The sequence below is a fragment of the Micromys minutus genome (genome assembly GCF_963924665.1).
Source record: "Micromys minutus genome assembly, chromosome: 17".
In the NCBI taxonomy this organism is placed as follows: Eukaryota; Metazoa; Chordata; class Mammalia; order Rodentia; family Muridae; genus Micromys; species Micromys minutus.
In genome coordinates, this window is record NC_137952.1 from 43,035,167 (window position 1) to 43,055,773 (window position 20,607).

General features: G+C 40.7%; 1 protein-coding gene across 1 annotated transcript in view; it reads left to right on the plus strand.

Annotated features, from left to right (window-relative positions):
- Positions 1-20,607, plus strand: part of SLX4IP (SLX4 interacting protein) — a gene marked incomplete at both ends in the record, with an annotated part of 51,134 nt that overhangs the window by 23,089 nt on the left and 7,438 nt on the right. The window contains 2 exons of the mRNA XM_080930959.1: positions 8,998-9,075; positions 11,734-11,843. Coding sequence (XP_080787085.1) covers positions 8,998-9,075; positions 11,734-11,843 — 188 coding nt within the window. The remainder of the gene's footprint in view (positions 1-8,997; positions 9,076-11,733; positions 11,844-20,607) is intronic.

Genomic DNA, 20,607 nt, shown 5'->3' on the forward strand with positions numbered 1-20,607 from the left:
AGCTCTGTGCCCTGTTCTGTTTCTCATCTTTACAGAATTCCTGACACACATGTTTGCCTTTCTGGAGCCACTCTGGTATTCTCTTCTCCCCCGAAGCTGCTTCAAAAATACGACCAAATACCTCTTGATTGCCAGCTCAGCATTTTGTTCTCTTTAATCTCCTTTCTGAGACTTCGGCCCTGCTTATTCTTGTCTCGCTACTACTTGTAGGCTCTTTGTGTTGCCCTTGACTGTTGTGTGTGCCAGTCCCATCCTTGTGGGTGTGTCCCATCCATTCTGTTGGAGCAACCCCGCCCCCTCGATCCAATGCACCCTGTAAAATGCTCAGCTATGGATCTTTCTTACCTCTTAGACAAATTGACCTCAGTATATCCCCACATGACTTCTCCCCTGAAATCCATTTTGTTTTGCCTTCTGAATAGAGTCACTTAGAGATGCTCATTGGCTCTTCTCTCAAGTTTTTTTCCTTGTCTTACCAGCTCTCCATAAGCCCCATTTTCTAGCAAGTAATTTTATCTATGATGAATTCATGGAGATGAAACACAAATCTCCACCCATAGCTCTCTATGTATTGAATCAGTCACCAGGCATCTCTGACTCTGCCTCTGAAGTATCCCTTGGCTGTGTTTCCATTTGTCCTTTTCATAGACTACGGAGGAAACGCACCTTCTCCTAATTGGCCTTGTTAAAAACTTGACACAGTAGTCAATTTAATGGAGTTCATTTAAGCATAGAACAATTCCTGAATGGGACAGGGATCCAAATCACAAGTGGTTCACTGAGCCCTCCCTAGCAATGACAATAATTGGCTTCACAGGCTGAATATACAAACAAATTAAAGAAATTACTTAATTTGATAGACATTTTTTAGTGTAATTTAATGGAAATTCTCCAGTTATCTAACAAATTGGTTACTTGGCTTCCTGAAGTTGGCATAAAATAACAATTAAAAATTAATCAATTATAGTTAGGGCATCTAAAGTAAATTTGTTGCTTGCTTGTTTGTTTACAGAAACAACCAGCGCAGGGGTATCTTTGGTAAAACACTGAAGTAGTTTATTGGTGTGGGGAGGGGCCATGTGGATCTGGGCATGGTGACACGTATGCTTATAATCCTCATGTCTGGGGTCCTGAGGCATGGGGGCTGTGGGTGGCTCAGCAGATAACTTGCAGGGAAGTCTGAAAACTTGAGTGTGACACCTAGTACCCACATAGGGAAGGAGGGGAACCGCTGTCAGTTATTTCTGACCTCCACACTCATGCCATGCATGTGCCCACCCCCTTTAGTTAAAGAAACAAATAAACCTAATATAAACAAACATCACAAGCAGGAGTGCAAAGGAGGTGGAGACATAACATTGAGATACTTATTTACTTGTGTGTTTATTTGATTCTTGGGCAGTGCCTTGCTCCGTAGCTCAGACTGGCCTGGAATTCACTAGATGACATTCTATTCTATTACACATCTTCCTGTCCCTTGTTCCTAAGGGCTGAGATTGCAAGCCTGTGCCACTGTGACCAACACCATTAAATTTTTCTTTTAATACAGTTGGGGGAAAGTTGCATAGTTCTTTCTTTATAAAACAATCAAACAAAACCCAAACCCAAGTGTCAGGGTGCCTCCTGGCATTGGCCTGCGTGCCTTGTCCTGATGGATCCTCTCTGGGCTCCTCGCCTTCCTCCCTCTCTTACAAGGCTGCTGTTCCACTTTATGTTTTCTGGTATTGTGAGTTCTGTTGCCCCTTTGTCCATCTTCCTGTAGCCTTTTCCCTTCATGGTCCTTTTTTTATATTCATAGACACTCCCACATGTACCTTTAATGTCAGGACTTTACAAGAGATTCAGAAAGACACGTAGATATGCATGCCCTGCACCTGAATTAATTTAGGTTAGAGTAAATGACTAAATCAAAGCTGAATACTGTTTATCCGAGCATTTTGGCCACTGTTGTGGAAGACACCAAACAATAGGTTCCCGCAGTGTGCAGAACTGACAGAGATGCCAAACCGACAGCACCAAATGCTACATATCAGAAAATTTTATTTGGACTATACGCTTTATTTTAAGTTTGAAATTTTTTCCATATTAAAATATAAATAGTTTATAGAAGTCTAGATGACTGCTTTTTCTGATACTCAAGTTCTAGGTTTCTAATGACAGCTGGTGGCTGAAGTTGTATGACCCACACTAGCTTTAAACAAGAGGATGGTTCTCTTTGACTTTCACCCATTTTTCTATTGCCTGTTTTGCCATGTAGGCATGCAGCTCATCTCCTGGATTCAGGTGATAGGAAGGATGGCATTGCATGTAGACAGACGTAGCAACCTCTTACCTAACGTTTCAGGTTAGTTTTGTTTGCTAGTTTGTTTTATGTATCCTGATCAACAGTGGGGAGGTAAACAAGATGCCTGTCAGGGGTCTGTACTGTACTGTGATTTCATAGTCCCGTTAAAATAGACCAGTGATTGGTGAGCCTTTTTCTTTATGTGTGGTGCTGGAATATAAACAGTTGGAATAGGCTTTGTGCAAGACAGGGAATCCCTGGAGGACATGCTGCCAAGTGTGGAAATGGAAACGCTATTCCTGAGAGGTGTCCTCAAACAGCTAGCGGGTCAAGCACCCAGCCACATCATTCAAAAGGTTTATCAAAATCTGTTTTTCTGTTTTTTTACAATAGCAGAGTTTTTATTTTTAAAGAAAGTGTAGGGTTTTGTGGGGAATATTGCGTTTTTGAGTTTGCAGTACTAATCACTCACTTCATTGGCCATGGCAAGTAGGTTGTGAGTTGTGGTTCCTATTTCAGTAGTCCTGGCGTCTCTCCTGGCATAGTTTCACATTTTAATTTTGTTATTTTACATGTTTACATTGCATTTTTATAAAAAAAATCATTAGAAAATCTATATAGGGAAAAGTTTTGAAGTTGTAATTTCTTAGTTTGTCTTATAATTTTGACCACTCTGAAAGGATTTCTATTCCATGTCAGTGATGGGCCAACAAGGTCGTGAAGTTTGCAGGTAACAAATCTGATTTTTAAGCAGGAAGTCCAGCCTCACAAGTTTCATTCGTTATAAGAAAATATTTTTATGAAACTAACCTGCTTGCACCATTTATTTTGGCATCAGAGAGACATAACTATATTGTGATACAGACAGATTTTAGAGCTATTATAATTTACAGGTATGAAATAGTATCTCAAGGGAATCTTTTCAGAGTCTGTAAGTGTCTTGGGTAATAAGTAAATTTCCAGCCTAGGACCAGATATTTCACTTAGCAACCTAAACTGTTTCCTAGGTGCCATCTTAGCTAGGATCCTGTATACATATTTTTAAGATTAAGACACAACTCTTGATTCTCAATCCCCATGAAACCTCTGTCTTCAGCCCTACCCATCACCAACAACAGTGAAGGTAACATGACATACTTCACAAGAGTCCCTGGAGGCTCTCCCAATGGTGTTCCTGAGAGTTTCTTGCTGTGTTTTAATGGGCAGTGTCCAACTTATAATATCTTTACTTTTTCTGTCTTAGCCCCTCTTACAGGGACTTGTGAAACTTTCTGAATACATGTGGTTTAGGAAGTGATGAATTACATACTTTCTGCTCACAATGAAATAGCTGAAGAACAAGTTCTGTCATCTTCTGTGTGTTTCTGATCTACTGATGTACAGAAGATACTACTAGTACTTGCTAGACATTAGTATTTTTCTTCTTGTTCTCTTGGTTGCAACCAAGTCTTCCTCCTGCCTCCACACTGAGACCCATCTCCTGTATGTGCTGACATACACTCAATTTCATAGCGACACACAGTTGTCTCTCCCAATAAAAATGAGACCATACTCCCACTTCAAGGAGCTTACTTTTGCCAAAATGTTAGGTATTTATTTACAGTTGTACCTTGATTTCTATGACATCATTGATAGAAGTAAATATTTAAGTCAACTGCCTGCCACTCTTAAGATGACTTAGGAAGGGCTGAAGTAACTAAGTAGGTGAAGGCCTCTGTCACTGAGCCTTGCTGACCAGGTTTGATTCCCTGGAAGTCACAATGTGGAAAGAAAACACTCACTCCCTCAGGTTTTCTTAAGCTCAAAGGTGAGCAGACACCCACCAGTACTCAAAACATCAGTAAGTGAATGTAAGTGTTAAAATATTCATGATGACAGATCAGTCAGTTTGTAACTTTGTAGTTTTAAAAGTGAGGGTATAAAAGGAAATTACTTAAGATTAAAGGAGATATTAGAGAACATACTTGTCAAAAATGAATGATTTTTGTTTGGAACCCAGTTTGGAGAAAACTTGGTGGTCTACACTTTGGGGCCTTGGAGAATATTGAATTTAAAAGTAGCTGTCTGAGCAATCATGTCATGTTCAACTGTGGTATTGCAGGGTTTGTGTTTATTATCTGAAATTTGGGGGACTAGAGGTGTTTCAGGCTTCCAGATTTTTTTTTTAAATGGGGACTTTGTTATTAGAGTATGCATCATTAAAAGTCAGAACTCTGTGATGCTCTAAAGGATGAAACTTTCTGATCATCATGACCGTCATCAAAGATTTCCAGATTTTGAGGCAATTTGAAGTTTTAGGTTCAGGATACTCTATAGTATTTTGATAATAAAGCAGATTATATTGCTTGGAGCGCATAACCACGTTAGGAAAGTCAATCTTCATGATGTCTAATTTATTTTGACGTAGTTTAAAAGATACATATATGAAATATGATAAAAGGCTAGTCATTATTACTGAATCTAGATGGTGCAGTTTGGAGGACTTCATTGCACTTGGTTTGCTTTTTGGATATTTGAAGTTCTTATGGTTACCTGGTCAAATGTAGATATCATGAGCGTGAACTTTCCTGGTGCTTTGGGTAGAGGCTTTGCTGGAAGAAATCCATGCAGTGGGTGGAGCCCATAAGAAACCTATGAAGAAGTGCGTACTTGGCACACAGTCCCATTCCCTCAGCAGATTCCCCTTCCATGGTCTCTGTTTGAGGTGGAACTTCTGTGTTATGCACTGAACTACCAACTTCCCTTGGCAGCTGCTGGGATTCTCAAGTCACTTTGGCTGTGAGTCTACTGGAAAACTAATGAGGCTGAGTAGTTTTACAGCAATTCAAGAAGCTATCTTCTCTCAGTGACTTGGCACTATAAATTATAATGACCAATGTAAATAACCATTCCTTTAAACTGAGTGTCTTAGTCACTGTTCTATTGCTATGAAGCCCATGCCAGGCCGAGGCTCAGTCTTACTCAGCCCCTCCCCCACTTTCTCTGCCTGCCTATCAGGATATAGCTCTCAACTGCTTCCCTAGCACTATGCCTTCCTGAGTGCTGCCATGCTTCCCACCATGATGGTAATGACCTAATCCTATGAAGCACAGCAAGTCCCCAATTAAATGCTTTCTCTTATAAGAGTTGCCTTGATCTCTTCACATTTACTAAGACAGAAGTTGGTATCAAGGAGGGCCATATTGCTGGGACGGGTTTGACCATGCTGTTGGTTGGAAGAATATGGAAAGACTTTGGAACACTGGACTAGAAAAGAAGACAGTGCCGAAGGCAACTTGAACTGTAGTGGCCAGCTCAAGAAGTTCCATTGGGCAAGTGGCCTAGAAACCAACCACTCTTGTCAACTCGCTCCTGTTCCAAGATACAGAGGAACAGCATAAGACAAAGTATTCTTCTTGTTTGTTAAAAATCTGTATGCTTTTTGTTAACAACTGGTAGAGCCCAGTAGAAAGTTTGCATTTGAAACTTCAGTGGGGAGTCAGAGGCTATCTGTAGGTGGATAGAGAGAAGAACATCAAAGAAGGACATTAAATCAATATGATTTAATTAAGAAGCATGGGATGACAGAAGTGCTAGAGACTGAAGTTCTTGGGGGCTACTCAGAGGTGAGGAAAAGATGCACTTTCTAGTATCTGCCAGTCATGTGGTGGTAGTTAACTGAGAAGTATAAATTATGTCTAGGGATGGATATAGCTGGGGATTTGTGGTGGAAAGAGACTTCTATTACAAGGCATCCCCACATACCCTTGGTTCTTCTAAAATCTAAAGACAGTGTTCCTTAGTCAAAGAGGGTCACAATAACCAGTGAGAAACAGACGACTCCAGTGTGATTTCCCAGTGCCTAGCGATTTTACACCATAATTGCCAGATGGTCTTCAAATAAAGCACGTTTCCTCCTTATGTATCTTGTCCTCAGTCCCCTGAGAGGCCCTTCTTATGTTTTACTCTTTCACAGCTTCATTCTTGTTTACAGTGAGTTCAAGTCATTTCACTGACACAACCCCCTTCGACCTTCATCTCCCCCAACTTCTTCTCCAGCTGAAATCCTTCCCAAGTCTCCCTCCTGTTAATGTGTCCTTTGTGTGTATTACCATCTGAGCTTGTCAGGATTGTTTGCATGAGCACAGGTAGAAGGCTGTTTGCTGGAGCATGGACTAGTCAGCAGTGGCTACCCCACAGAAGATAGTGACCACCGTTCCCCCATCATTAATAGTTTGTTATATTTCAAGAAGGGGCGGGGCCCCATGTCTCCTTTGCATTTCATGATAAAATGTTGATGGACTCAGTCTTGTACAGGTAGCCAAAGCTCAAGTGGGTGTTGCTGGGTATAATGGCCATGTCATGTCCAGAAGATGTTGTTTTGCAAAACATACACCCTTCTTCCATCCCTTCCAGTCTTTCCTTTTCCTCTTCCACAATTCCCTAAACATTGGAAGGGGTAGTATCAGTGACCCATTTAAGGCCAAGAACCCTACCTTACCCTCCCTATTGCAAGTTCTGCTACTTAATGAGTCTCTATATTAATTGCAGTCTGCTGCAAGGAGAAACTTCTCTGACAATGGCTGAAAACCTAACTTGGTACAGCTTAAGTGTAGGAAGCTGGCAGATGGTGCTGCATGCAGTGGAAGAAAGTAAGCCCTGGATTCTTTGCCTTATTACTGTTATCTAGAGTGGTGGAGCCATGGATTAACCCTGAGTAAATATAAAGCCTCTGTAGCCAACTGAACTTTGTAAACTCAGTTGCATTAAGGACAAAGATAAGAATGAGGCCTTTATCTCTCCCTGTTATCTAAGGAAAAGGAACACATCTCCCAAAGCATTTCCGTTCAGTTGGCAGTAATTTTCTCTGCTCGTATATCAAGTTTCGTTTGCCTTAAGAGCTGGCACAAGTACCATGTGTATCTAAGTTCCTCTTTAAACAATAAGTTCCATATAACCAATGGGAGTAGATTAAGCAGGTACAAATCTTCTCTTTTTTAACGTGTTAAACCTACCATTTCACTTGAAGGAACATTAGGTTGCATTTCCTAAGACTACTGCTACTACTGTTGTCTACTTGAGTGATTCTTGTACATAGTTCTCTCAGGGGACATAGGTACACAGGGCAGGTTCTGTCCTAGTGATTCTACTGACAAACTGCTTAGAATATGCTTTTTATTATTTTTCCATAGGAGGCATTGTATTGAGTAGGTTTGTTTACTCCTTAAGATGTTTTGGGTGAAGAGTTTCTTCATCAGATAGGTGTATCATTCAGATAACAAACTTCGTGGGCTCAGAGTGGTGGCTTTCATGATCAGCTTCTCCTTTAGATACTTCCTGATCGTAACTTTCTGTTACTGACATTTTGTTTGAAAGAATTTAGACCTACAGACCAGCAAAGGCAATTGTGCATTCTCTTACTTCTTTAGTCCTTTGTAAGATTCATGAATAATTATATGAACATTCACTTCTAAATTTTAATGTGTTCTTGAGTTCCAAATTGCTACAAATTTCTCTCCTAAAACTATTCCTCCCCTAACAGTATGGCAAATAAACAGTTGCTGTGACTTTCATTTTCTCACTGACCTAAAGAACAAAACACTTGTTTAAAGCACTCAGAGAAATACCAATTCTGTATGAATTTTTAAAACGTTAGCAGAAGCATGCAGGGTAGCTGAAATATACTCTGGTTTTTACCGTGTCTGGAAAAACGTATTGACTGTGTAGGGAGTTTGCCATCACAGACATTGCACTGCATGTTTAGACGGGGCTTCATGTCTGTGCTCTCCTGTGTCCTGAGTCTGTCTGCAGATTGGCAGGAAGGCTAGTAAATATAAAAGAGGAGATTTTCTTAGCTGTGCTTTTACTGTGTACATGGTTTCAGAGCAACCTTCATCATGGAGTTAAAAATAGCAAGGACTTGCTTTCCCTGTGGATGCTCTGATGGTTCTCCGTCTCTCTGTCTCGAAGACTTAACACCTTTCTGAGTTGTCTCAGTTCCGGAAAACTCTCACCCCATCTCCCTGTGGTAACTAGAAGCACAGTTACTTGACCTTCTCAGGAAAAGTCATTGAGCCGGTATTTTATGACCCAGGGGAGACTAGAGGAGAGGTACAAAAGAATGGAGGGAAAAGGCAAGCGAATGCTTTCTATGGATTGCCTAAAGTTCTGTTAGACCTCAAGAGTCGATGGCAATCCGTCCTTACAGATAGGATTCACTGTTTGGGGTGGTTTATTCGGTAGTGACAGCCTGCGCATTTTTCAGGGAAGCACAGGATTTCACAATGTGTGTTCTAAAAGCATTCTACCCTCGATGGATCTTCACTTTAGTTTTCGACCATTAGGAAGAATGCTGTTGAAGAAATACACATATTTATGTAAGTTCAACTTTACGTATTGAGTACTCTTTCAAAATGCCTATGCCTGTTCGTACCTCTATCCACAGGCCTATGATCTGTTCAGACTTAAGATTTCACACATGTGAAACTGTTAACTTTCAGAAATGTTAGACCCCCTCATTTGCTCCGTTTTACAAGAGAAGTGACTGAACCACGTCACAGACTTAGGCCTCTTAGAAGACTCAGTAGCTAACTTTGCTCTCTCCACTCACATGAAGTCTCAGTTCATTAATTCTTTTGCTTGTTAATTATTGAGTATGCGCTGTATGACAAGCAATGGGCAGGGGCCTCTATTCAGTCAGATTTATAATCTAACAATATCACTTCATTTTACAGGTTATGGCTTTCAGATCACAGCTTACTTCGTCAAGAGAGGGGTACGCCTTCGCTGTATCCAAAGCTCCCGGAATACTGGTAAGAATCTGATCTTGTAGATCAGGCATTTTCACAAGCAAGTTGCCCAAAGGAAGGTTGAAAATTAGAGAACAAATAATCCTATTTGCTTCTGTAAGTACATTGTTTAGTATCTCAAAGAGTATATGATCCCTCTTGATCCATTCATCATGCTTACCGTGCACATGGGGGACAGAGAGCTGGACCACAGTGCACTTTGGTGGTGTATCACGCTGTTTTCATGACATTTCGGAGAGACTCAGTGAGCAGGTGAGCTATGAGTCATTTTGTCAGGGTGAGCATACCCCAGTGCTCTTAGAAAGGAGCAAATGAATTTTGAGAAAGCATTTTCCTAGCCCAGAGCCAGCATACCTTCCCTAAGTCTTTAAATGAGGCCAGCTCCCAACTGTCAACTGCACAAGTCATGGTTCAGAAAGTGACACCATGTCCAGCCAACCACAGAGATGGAAGGAGATAATGTCCAGTCTTTCTGAATAGATCAGAACCTGAGGAAATTGCTGTTTGTTCACAGCGTATTTATGGTTATCTGTACACTCTTGACCCTTAAGTGTTGATCAAGTATATTACCATCTCTTTAAAGAAAAACAGATTATTTTCCTTTTCTATGTATGAGATCTACCTTTGTGGATGTATATTTGTGTCACACATTTGTGCTTGGTGCTCTTGGAGAATAGAAGATAGTGATGGATCTCCTGGAACTGGAGTTACCGATGGTCTTGGGCCACCAAGATGGGTGCTAGAAATCGAACGTAGGTCCTCTAGAAGAGCAGACTGTACACTTTAGCACAGAGCCATCTCTCCAGCTCCTATATTAGCCACTTATTTGTTAACCTCACATACTCAAAAAACTAACCTTTTATCTCTTATAATGCAATCTAGTTTTACATTCTAGTGGGGATTGGTGGTGTTTAAATTTTTATTTAAATATTAAAGTCACACAATTGATTACTCCATAATCAAGTAAAGTGACACAAAAAAAAAAAAACTTTGAAATTGGTTTGACTATCAAAGTATTCATAATCTATCACTCTTACTTTTGAGAAGAAAAACAGAAATATAAAAGATAGTGCGATAGTTGAATTCTGTGGCCTTTTTTCTCCATAAAATAGGACAAGGGCTGCTTACCACTAATCCCAATCATTTATTTCAAAGAACTAATATATAAATGTTAACTGTTGTTATAATTTTGTTCTTAGAGCTTTTCAAAAACCGTCAGAGCACACACACCCCCACACCCCAGTCCAGATGGAGCATCTGTGTGGGATCAAACATTAGATACACCCATGACTATGGGAGGTTCCAGTTGACTTAAGACTAGAGCCACAGACTAACTGAAGTCATCGAGGGCAGCCGTGTTAGGTAGTTGGAACCAAGTGAAACAGATGGATGGAGCTTTTACACAGACATCTGACCTGTTAAGAGGTGCATGGTTTAGAACAGTAGTCACCAAAAAGCCAGGAGTGGCCCAGGGCTCAGGGGAAAACCACTCCAGGAACATCAACTTTTTTAGGTTTTCTGGTACACTCTGAACTAGCCAGACAGTAAGGTGTTACCTGCGTTCATATTGTGCATTTGCATAATTAACACCTTTGTGCTTTACTAACCTTTGAACCAAATGGAGCTCTGTTACTGTCTTACTCAGTCTCCCGTGTGCAGTATTATTAAAAGGTTCACTTACCCGATTTATACCTTTGTCTTAAAAACATGCTCACATCTGAGAGGGGATTTTCTGTTTTAGAAAAATTATTGTCTTGTAGCGATATATGTGTATGAGATGTATATATATATGTGTGATAGATAGATAGATACATAGATAGATAGATAGATAGATATAAAGATATAGGCAATGCAGTAAGTACCAAGAGATGAAGAATCCTACCCATTCAGTGGAGATTGGTACTCTTGTATCTGTTACACATCACTGTAGCCATGGTCCCACAGTCGGATGGTGCTGGTAGGTGTGCAGATGGACAGAGAAGGCAGGTGAAAGGAGAGAAGATGTACTGCCCATGTTGTATTCCCATCAGTGACAGAAGGGTCCTTGTTCTGTACTCCATCCTGTGCTCCCACTTAGAAGTCAATGGCTTTGCTGTCAGAATCGGCAGAGGTGGATTGCTGTGGCCAAGATCTAATTCAATCTCTACTGTTGCATACTTAACCATTCCCTTAATTGACTACCCAATTCCTAAGAGAAACAATTGTTTTTACATCCCAATTCAGCTTAGAAGCTTGCTCTCTAGTGCAGAATTAGCTTTCTCCAAGAGCTAGGAAAACAATAAAAATACATGAATGGGTCACATTTTTAGATTTATATCTCACATTCTTCCTCTTTTTTTTTCTTTAAGTCTGTATGCTGATCAGAAAACATTGACATTTCTCTCCAAATAGGAGAAGGGCATGCTAACACAGAGAGCAAGTATAGCCTACTGGATGTTCCATTTGCTAAAATAATTCAGAACCTGGGGTAGACCAGTTTGCAACCTCTTGGCTCTTTCTTGAACTCACTCTGACCAAGTAGTGGGAATCTTTTAGAGAGAAGGGAAAGGAGACCCCAGTCACATGGATGACTTATATTGCCATAACAAAAAGTGAACAATAATTTCTTTTTGTAGGGTGTTGGTGCTTTTAGTAACGTGGCCTTCTTTGTTTTTTGTACAGAACTTCGTATATTTCCTGAGAGATTTGTGGTGTGTGTTAGTCAGCTTGCATTTGGTCATGATACTTGGGCAAACCAGAATGAAAAATTGATATGTATGAAAAAAAATTCTGTAAGTAAGAGAATTTGCATAGTGCTAAGTAACCATGATGATGGTGGTGGTGGTGGTGGTGTGTGTATGGGTGTGTGTGTGTGTGTGTGTGTGTGTGTGTGTGTGTGTGTGTGTATGTATGTGTGTGTGTTTGGGGGGTATCTTTTATTATCAGCAGTTTAGCGTGTTTTAAGAGATAAGAGAGGCATTGACCCCCCTTTGCATGTTAACATTGATCAGTTAATGAGTTTATTAATGTGTTAGGTTTTTGTTTCTTTCCCCTCCAAAACCTTCAGTATTTAGTTTGATAAGAAGCATCTTACTGCTTTCAACTTTAAATGAGGCAACAATATATGAGGAAAACCTCGATGGTGTTTGTGATTATAGATGAAGGGAGGAGAAAATCTGTGATTTGGGTCAGTGGCTTCTGAATTGTACTCCATGGTGAGTCTCGGATGTTCTTCCTGAGAACTAGTGTTTTCCCCAGTGTATCATTTCCTAGCTGACAGAGTTCATTTCTCTTACTCTCTTTTTTCATGCTAGGCTTGAGTTCCATCAGGGCCTTGTCCTGTTTCACTGGAGTTCTCTATTCAGACAAATAGCTATAGAAAACCTACTCAAAATGTAGCTTACATCTGTGCCTTTACGGTTAATATGTACTCACTCTTAACAGTATCCTTATTATTTGTATATGTGTCTTGCTTCAATAACACTTCTGTCTATTTAACTTGCCCTTAAAAAAATGTTAGGGCTATAGCTTGAACCTTCAATGAACAGGAAAAAAAATATATAGAAGACATTAACCCAGCCATAAAGTATGACATGATTATTATGCTTCTAAAATAATTTATGGGGATATTAGATTATCCCTGTTGTTTATTATTTTTAACCCATATGAAATTTGAAATTTGGCACACACAGTATAAAATCAGTTTCTTATCTCATCTTAAGTAAATACATAAGCAAAGTGTTTCAGAGCCTCTGAGACAATAGAGACCCAGAAGAAATAAAGAGCTGAAAAGTCATACTGGCTTTTAGTTCCTTTGTTTTGAGCAGAGAATCCTTTCAAAAAGGCCAGGGCAAGCCTTTTCTTTCCTCTTCATCCATCAAAACCACTCTATATATGTACATAAAATAAAATCAGTGAAGCAAATTTGGCAAAAAGCATTAAATGTTTATTCTTTGAAATATTTCCAGGACACTGCATTATCTTAGACGATTAATAAATACTAAAGTAATTTTGTTGGCATATATTTTAATAAATATTTCTTAACTGATTTTTCAGAGCAACTAAGAATTGATCTGTGGTTTAAAAAAAAAAAAAAAAAAAAACAATTACTGACTTTACCAGAATGTTATTGCTTGCAGATGGAACACAGGAGAAATCAGATCTTATATCTGATGTGTAATGTTAATACTTAATATCTTAATTGTTAAGGAGGAATTAAAGCATCTGAATACAAAGGAAGCATTATCCCCATAGGGGCTCTGGTATTTGTACAGATGTAAGTTTTCTGTAGCTGCTGTTACATAAATCCTGTAATCTGGAGAACTTCCTGATCATTGAGAACGTTCATCCTTAACCAGCCCGAACATTTTACATGGAGTCTGGTTTCCTTATCTTTAACATGTTCTGATCTTTAGTAGGTACACAGTCAAAGTTGACCATGTTAGCGCATAGGAAAAATGTCATTTATGTCACATGGTTCTTTTGTTGGTTTTGTTGGCTCTTTTTGGTTATGTCTTCCTTTCGAGTACACACTTTCCCAGCAGCCAAAGCAAGAGGCAATACTGCCACACGGCCCGACTGCCATATGTGTTCTAACCGCAGCTGAGCATGTCCCTCCTCAGGCTTTTCGGCCTACCACTTGCTCAGGTGTGTTGTCACCAGAAGCTAGAAAATACCCAGGCTCCTGCAAATCCCTGCTCAGGACAGCTGTGCTGCCTTTCTTCACTGATATCTGTCCTCTGCAGAGTCCCCCTGTCTCAGCTATTTAGAGATCAACAAACAGCCTCACCCTCCCTGATGCCTCCTGGCAGAGAAAGAAGAAATTAATTCTCATGATATACTTCAAACATCCATGATCAGCCTCTTCCCCAAGCACTTGAATTACTTTCCATTTTACACTCATGTTTACAAAAAGGCTGGGTCCACCTCTCTTGCTTTTCATTCTTTCTAAGGAATTTCTTTCTAGGCAAGGCTTGGGAACTTGGTTCCCCTTGTAGATATACTGGCAATAAACTAGAGTTATTTTCTTATAATTGTTTATCTAACCTGCTGTTTTGCCCTCCACAGAAGTGATGGGGAGAAGGGTTGATCTTAGCCTCAACCTCTCACTGGCACTGTAGCCATTAGGAGTTCTCCTTTAGGTCCCCATGCTCTCTGGATCACCTTTGTCTTAAGTGAGAATGTGTTAGGAATTCTCAGAGCATTTATTGAAGACTACTTAACCAGGGGACTCTTCCAGGTTCAGACTAGGAAGCCAGCAGTACTTGGCACCCCAGTTCTCCAAGATAGCTGTATTGAAGAGCACCCCAGATCACACAGTACCAAAGAGGCAGAGAAATCCCTTCCTCTTCAGAGCAGAGGGACAGTAGTTCTTGCTGTCTCATTACCACCACACCAGAGAAGTCTGTTCCCACTTTGTCAGCTCTGTCTGTCTAGCAGTGCAGACAGTAGAGGAAGGCCCTCCTGTTGCAATAGCGCTGCACTGTGTCTGTGTGCTTGGGATGTGGGAACTGAGCTGTGTACTTTGGGAAGCCAGGGCATTATTATGAAATGAGTCACTGTATTTTTCTTACTAGAGTTTCTCATAAGAAATCTCAAAACTCTTGTAGCCTTAGACTTGACCTACTGCTGACTATGGAGCCAGAGTCTTCCTGACAGTTTTTACCTTTGTTCTCTTCACTTTCTTAGTAGTATAAAGAACATCAAGTCAGATTTTACTGTACTTGGAGATATTCCACAAAATCGGCCAGCCTCCCCTCCCCTCTCTCTTTCTCTCTTGTTCTTTCTCTCTCCCCTTCTATCCCAAACTTAAGTCTCCTGTGTAGAGACTGTCCTTTTTCAGTTATAAAGCCCTGGAGGTTTAGAGAACACTGAAGTTACTTACTAGTTCCTGTGACTTCTTTATTGAAGTTATGTAAATAACCACGGACCTCTGTATATATCTGGGACATTTCAGGGTCATTGCAAAGCTACTGTTTGATTGTGTGTTGGTTACAAGCCACTCCTAGTCTCTGGAGACCATGGTTCCCATTCAATATGACCATTACATTGAACAGAATGTTCTGGGTGCTGGCTCAATACCAGGGTCTCTGCTGAGTTTCAGTGACACAAAAACAAGAAAATACTGCTGCCCTTTGACTGCTTATAGTCTGGAATAGCGACAGACTATTGACTGTCTCGGTCATCTAAGATCAGCCACAACCTAAAAACTGAATTTACAGAGGAAAGGCCCAGAAGTTAGACCTCCACTTTTGTTTTAATGCTTTAATGTGTCAAAGTCTGAGATCCAACTGGAAATTAGGAAATGAAACATAGTGTTATTGCTGCTAAAAACAGTGCACTAAGATCTTGGGGGGTTTCCATCTGTCTTTCATCTGAGTTGTAACTAAGCTATGACAATAGTGTCAAGCATACACATGTGTGTGCGTGTGTGTGTGTGTGTGTGTGTGTGTGTGTGTGTGTGTGTGTGTGTGCGCGCGCACACACACACATACACACACAGGCATGCATGTACCAGAGCAGGGTATACTCTCTAACACAGATTATGTGAAAGGATTGCTAAGAGGCCCTGGAAATCAACAACATTTACACACTAAGCTCAGTGCGTCTCCTAAGCCAGGCAATTGTTTACAACAAACAAACAAACTTCTCATCTGTGAGTATAATACTGACATACAAATTAGTAGCGAGCAGTAAATTGCTGTAGGTTGGGTTATATTTAGCATAAGTCTTACACTCCTCAGCTGTGCATGAACCAACCTGTGCTGGCCATATGAAAGAGTCTCAAAAAGCCTTTCTCACATGGAAGTTCTGTGAAAAAACAAAAAGATGAAAATACACTAAATGAGAATTTTAATGTAATTTTTACAAGTTTTTTGTGTGTAACAATAACTTTGTACAATCTAGTCATTTTATTTTAGGGAAAATAAACAAGTTTTAAGAAAACATTTTAGACCTTTTTTTTTTTTTTTTTTTTTTTTTAAGAAAAGCACATCTTCTTTAAAAAAGGAACAGAAGAAATAATACTGTGTAAAATTTGAGAGTACTAACTAATTTCTATGCCCTGTAAGGGGATAAGTAGTCTATGACTTTCTCAAGTTTTATATGAAGTATCAGACTTTAAGAAGGCATTCTTGTCTCCCTTTATACTTGAGGTTCATGGTAAGTTACATGGAGCTGTCAAGACATTTCTGCACAGGATAGGTCCATACTACAACATTGTCTCAGCAGAAGGAATACTGCAACATCCTGACAGAAGACAAGATTTTAGCACTAGGTTGCCTAGATCTCAAGTCAGGCTATTTAATATTAAGCATTCTCACAGTGCAGAGGCTACCTGCTAGTTCCTTCTCCAGTTAGCTGGAGTCCAGTGTCAGGATCAGCACAAGGTCAACAGCTAGTCAGGGACAGATTGGTGTAGTGCAGACACTAGGACAGTCTCCCTTAGCTGCACCCCTCCCCCCAGCACCCCTCCCCACGCTGCCCTTAAAAGGCTCTTCTTGATGAAAACTCTGGTGATAGCAATGAACATGGTTTTGTTGTTGTTTTTGTTGTTGATGATGATTCATTTTTCTATACTACGACACCAAAAATTAGAAAAAAAAAATTTCTCAGCTTAGATCAGTTTTAAAGATTATATGTTACATATTCATTATAGTGATCTGAGGTCTTATTCTCCCAAATTTTAAACTGTACTATTGCAAATGAAACATGTTGTAATTCATCACCTGAAGGTAACCTTCCCACTACTGAATTAAAAGGCTCTAAGACTGATAATTAGCTAGAATAATGGAAAATGACATATCTGGCCCTCTACTCCTTCTTTTGGATAATGTTACTTCTATGTTTGGAGACCTGAAATTTCTCCTCAGTGACCAATTATGCGACAGGTTATTGAGGAAAAGCATAGTGTGGAATAGAACAGAAGAAAGGCATTGGAGTTCAAATATAAAGACCTGGCCTTGACCACTGTACCCCTCTCCCATCACCTGCTGGAGGATCTCAGACTTGTACAGCATTTGACCTTTGGAAATGGTCAAATTTCCTCTGACTCTGTCCACAGGTAACTGTAGTATGTGCAGTACAAGCCCTATTAAGTTTTCCTACCAGTCAAGTAGAATAATAAATACTGAAGTGGCTTATAAACGCCGAAGCACTTGTGTGCCCTGATCATTATCACCGTCATTTCTTCTTTCCCCAGAGAAGAGTTCATATAAGTGCCGTACTGCAGATTAGTCAATGATCATATGTCTTCTTTGTGGTCTAGAAATGAGAGGTATACTTGGTAATTCCCATCTGCACATAATAGTCCCCCAAGAAATTAGGCTCTTGTTTTGTTTGCTTCTATTTATCTCAGCTGGTCCTGTGGCACCCTATTGACCAAATGCAGAGACTACCCAGCTAAGTGCCTACGAATTACAGCAGCGGTCCGTTGAGTCCTGCTGGAATGAGACTCTGGAGGGCAGAGCTAGTCATTTCTCTAAGGTCTTAGGAGTTGGGAGATAGCAGACTTTTCAGGCCTAAATTCCTAGGAGTCTATGTTCCACAGAACACCCACAATGACAGCATAGATAGGGTCTAATGTGTAAATGGGGTTGTGTTTGGAAAATAGATTAATTAACAGATGATTTAGAATACACACTCATTTTCCCAAGGAAACGATGTCATGATAGGGATGAGGTTTCCAGACAAGTCCAAAAAAGCTGTTCCTATCAGGAGATATGAGTCTTGGAAAGAGGGGCCCTGATTATGCTCAAAGAAAATAGCAAGAGCTATTTCTTCCATAACCCTAGGCAGAGGGCCAGCTCTAGAAAGAAATTTGAAATGAGTTAGACAACGGTGATGTCTTTGTCTGGCCTTTTGCGGCATTCCCACCAGGCTTCGTTAGGCTGTCTTTTAGCTATGCCTACTACCTGTGGGGGGGGGGGGGGGACACATCAAACCCAGCACTCTCCTCTGCCTCTCTGTCCAAGGTCTCCACCTGGGAAGTCATAGCAGTCTGCACCCTGAATGAAGGGTTGTAGAGGAAGTACTTTTTAACAAGACTATGGAGATGGGCCAAGTTTCCCTAAGGTAACTCACAGTGCATTTTAATATTTATCTGATCAACAGTAAGTGGATTTCATACAAGTCTAAAAGTGATTAGTAGGTCCCTGTGTTGGCTACCGACCAAAATCTATATATTCTTTAAAATACCATGCTTTATCATACTTGTCTATAGCACGACTCAACAGTAGCCTTAGGTTGTTCAAGATTTATTTTTAGGTTCTTAAGGGGAGGTGAATGTAAACTGGAAAATCCCTGTGAAGTATACACTTCTTATATGATAACTTCCTTGACTTTTCACAGATACAATCTTTAGGGCTACATTCTTTGCAGCAACTTATAGGTATTTCCCTAGATTTATATACAACAGCTTCTTGGTCATACTTCAAAAGTTTTTTTTTTTTTTTTCTTGAGACAGGATCTCTTGATCCCAGGCTGGTCTGAGACTCACTGTGTAGAGTGACCTTGATCTCCCAGACCGGCTGCTTCCATCTCCTCGGGGCTGGGCTTCCCGTGTACCCCATGGCCAGACTTCGTACACACATAGGGCTTGATGAGTGCTTGGCAAGCACTCACCTAAAATCCTCAGCCCTATGGAAAGAAAATGTTAAGTTACTTTAAAGGAAAATCCATAGTGTGTGTGTGTCTATAGCTCCGGCACCATCCACAAGCCCGGCCCTCTCCCCTTGAGACCCAGCCTTTCTCTGATGCAGAGAGGGAAGGCCTGGAGGAGGGACATCACAGAATGTTGGAAGTGGAGGAGGACATGGCTGCCTCCTAGGTGTGTCACACTGCTCCACTTAACAGCTGCTGTAATCCCTGTCCCTCCTTCTTTGCCTAAAGTAGCACAACACACATTTACTTACACCGTCCTTAGATGATGTCAGTCCTGTGGCACTCGTCAGACGACACCTCTTTTTTTCTCATTCCCCTTTGCTTCCATTCCTTTGAGTTTATACTGATACTGGGTGTACACTGACTATGTCTTTCCCTTTGTTATGATCCTGTTCCATCCATGTTTCTCCCTTTTAGTTTTTAACTTTACTACTATATAAGAAAACATTAGAAATGAACTTTGGAGGGTGCTTCTTCCTCATGCTCGGATGCACGTGGGGTCTGGCCCTGCCACACTGATGTCCTTGATGATGTATTCTCATGTGGGAGCCTCATTTCAGCTGTTTCTTTCTAACCACTTCAGCCTTCCATACTGTGCCACACTGCAGAGCACCATTGTGCCTGAAAGCCAGTAGGCACTGCACTGAAGTAATAGATCTGTTAATGCTTTCAGCTTTAGACTTTAATACCATTCCCTAAATAAACAGATATGAGATATTAAACTTTTACTCAGCTCTTACTGTTTATAGACTGTGTCTCTGGCAGAGACCAGGGGCTGGGCACCTACAATAACTTTTTCAATACAACCAACTTTAGAAGCGATTCTGTGAGCCTTGGACCTTTGCATTTTTGACATACAGACAGGACAACTACAAACAGCAAACATGGAGAGGGGGGTGGAGACAGAGTGTTCTGGAACTTTCTCACCACTGTTCATTCTGCCAGCCTCCGTGCAGGCCTGTATATGGTGGTTGATCCTGGCATCTCTAAGTTTTGTCTTCCCAAGAGAAAAATGAACAGACCTCTACCCACAACAGCTGTGCAGGCTAGTTTTATATCAACTTGACACAAACGGGGGGGGGGGTCATTTTGGAAGAGGAAACCTCAATAAGAGAATGCTACCACCCAGTTAGCCTGTAGGAACCCTGTGGTGCATTTTCTTAATTGATGATCAGTGTGGTAGAGCCCACCTTGCTTGCTGCGGGCAGTGCGACTCTCAGCTTCTGAGTGTGTGAGGAAGCTGGCTGAGGAAGCCATGAGGAACACATCAGTAAGCAGCGTTCCTCCAAGGCTTATTCAGTTCCTGCTCTGACATCTGATTTTTTAAAAGGTAGAGAAATTGATGTTCAACAAAGACGAATCAATTTTTCAAATATTTTAGCCATATGGTGACTAGAAGGGACTGTTGCAAAGGACTTGATTCAGAGTTATCTATCTAGACCCCCATCCCACAACGACAGCAAATGCTGTGCAGGCCGCTCTGCAGAGAGGAGAAAGCCCTGCCTAGGGTGACCCTATCGATAAGATATTGGGAACAAGGACTTTGGGAATTGTGAATTCCTTTAGGTATTGAAAGCATCTTTTCCTTTTCATAAACTCTGTCTGATTTATGAAGATATCGGGGCTTGTTTGTTTGTTTTAAGCAATAATGTCAAGAAAAATGGTGCCAACAGTTTCTAGTTTCCAAAGTTTGCATCATATATCTCTCCATATGCAAGTGCAAAAATGAGAACAGGCCATTAGGGCTTGTAGAACTGGCCCTGGGATAAGCCAGTGCTGAGTGTGAGTCCTTGGGCTACAGTGTTCGTCAGCTTTGTGCTCTTTGTCATTTGTTTTGCTGACAAACCCTAGATAAGTCATCCTACCAGATCATGTGGAATGAAGAGCAGTGACTTT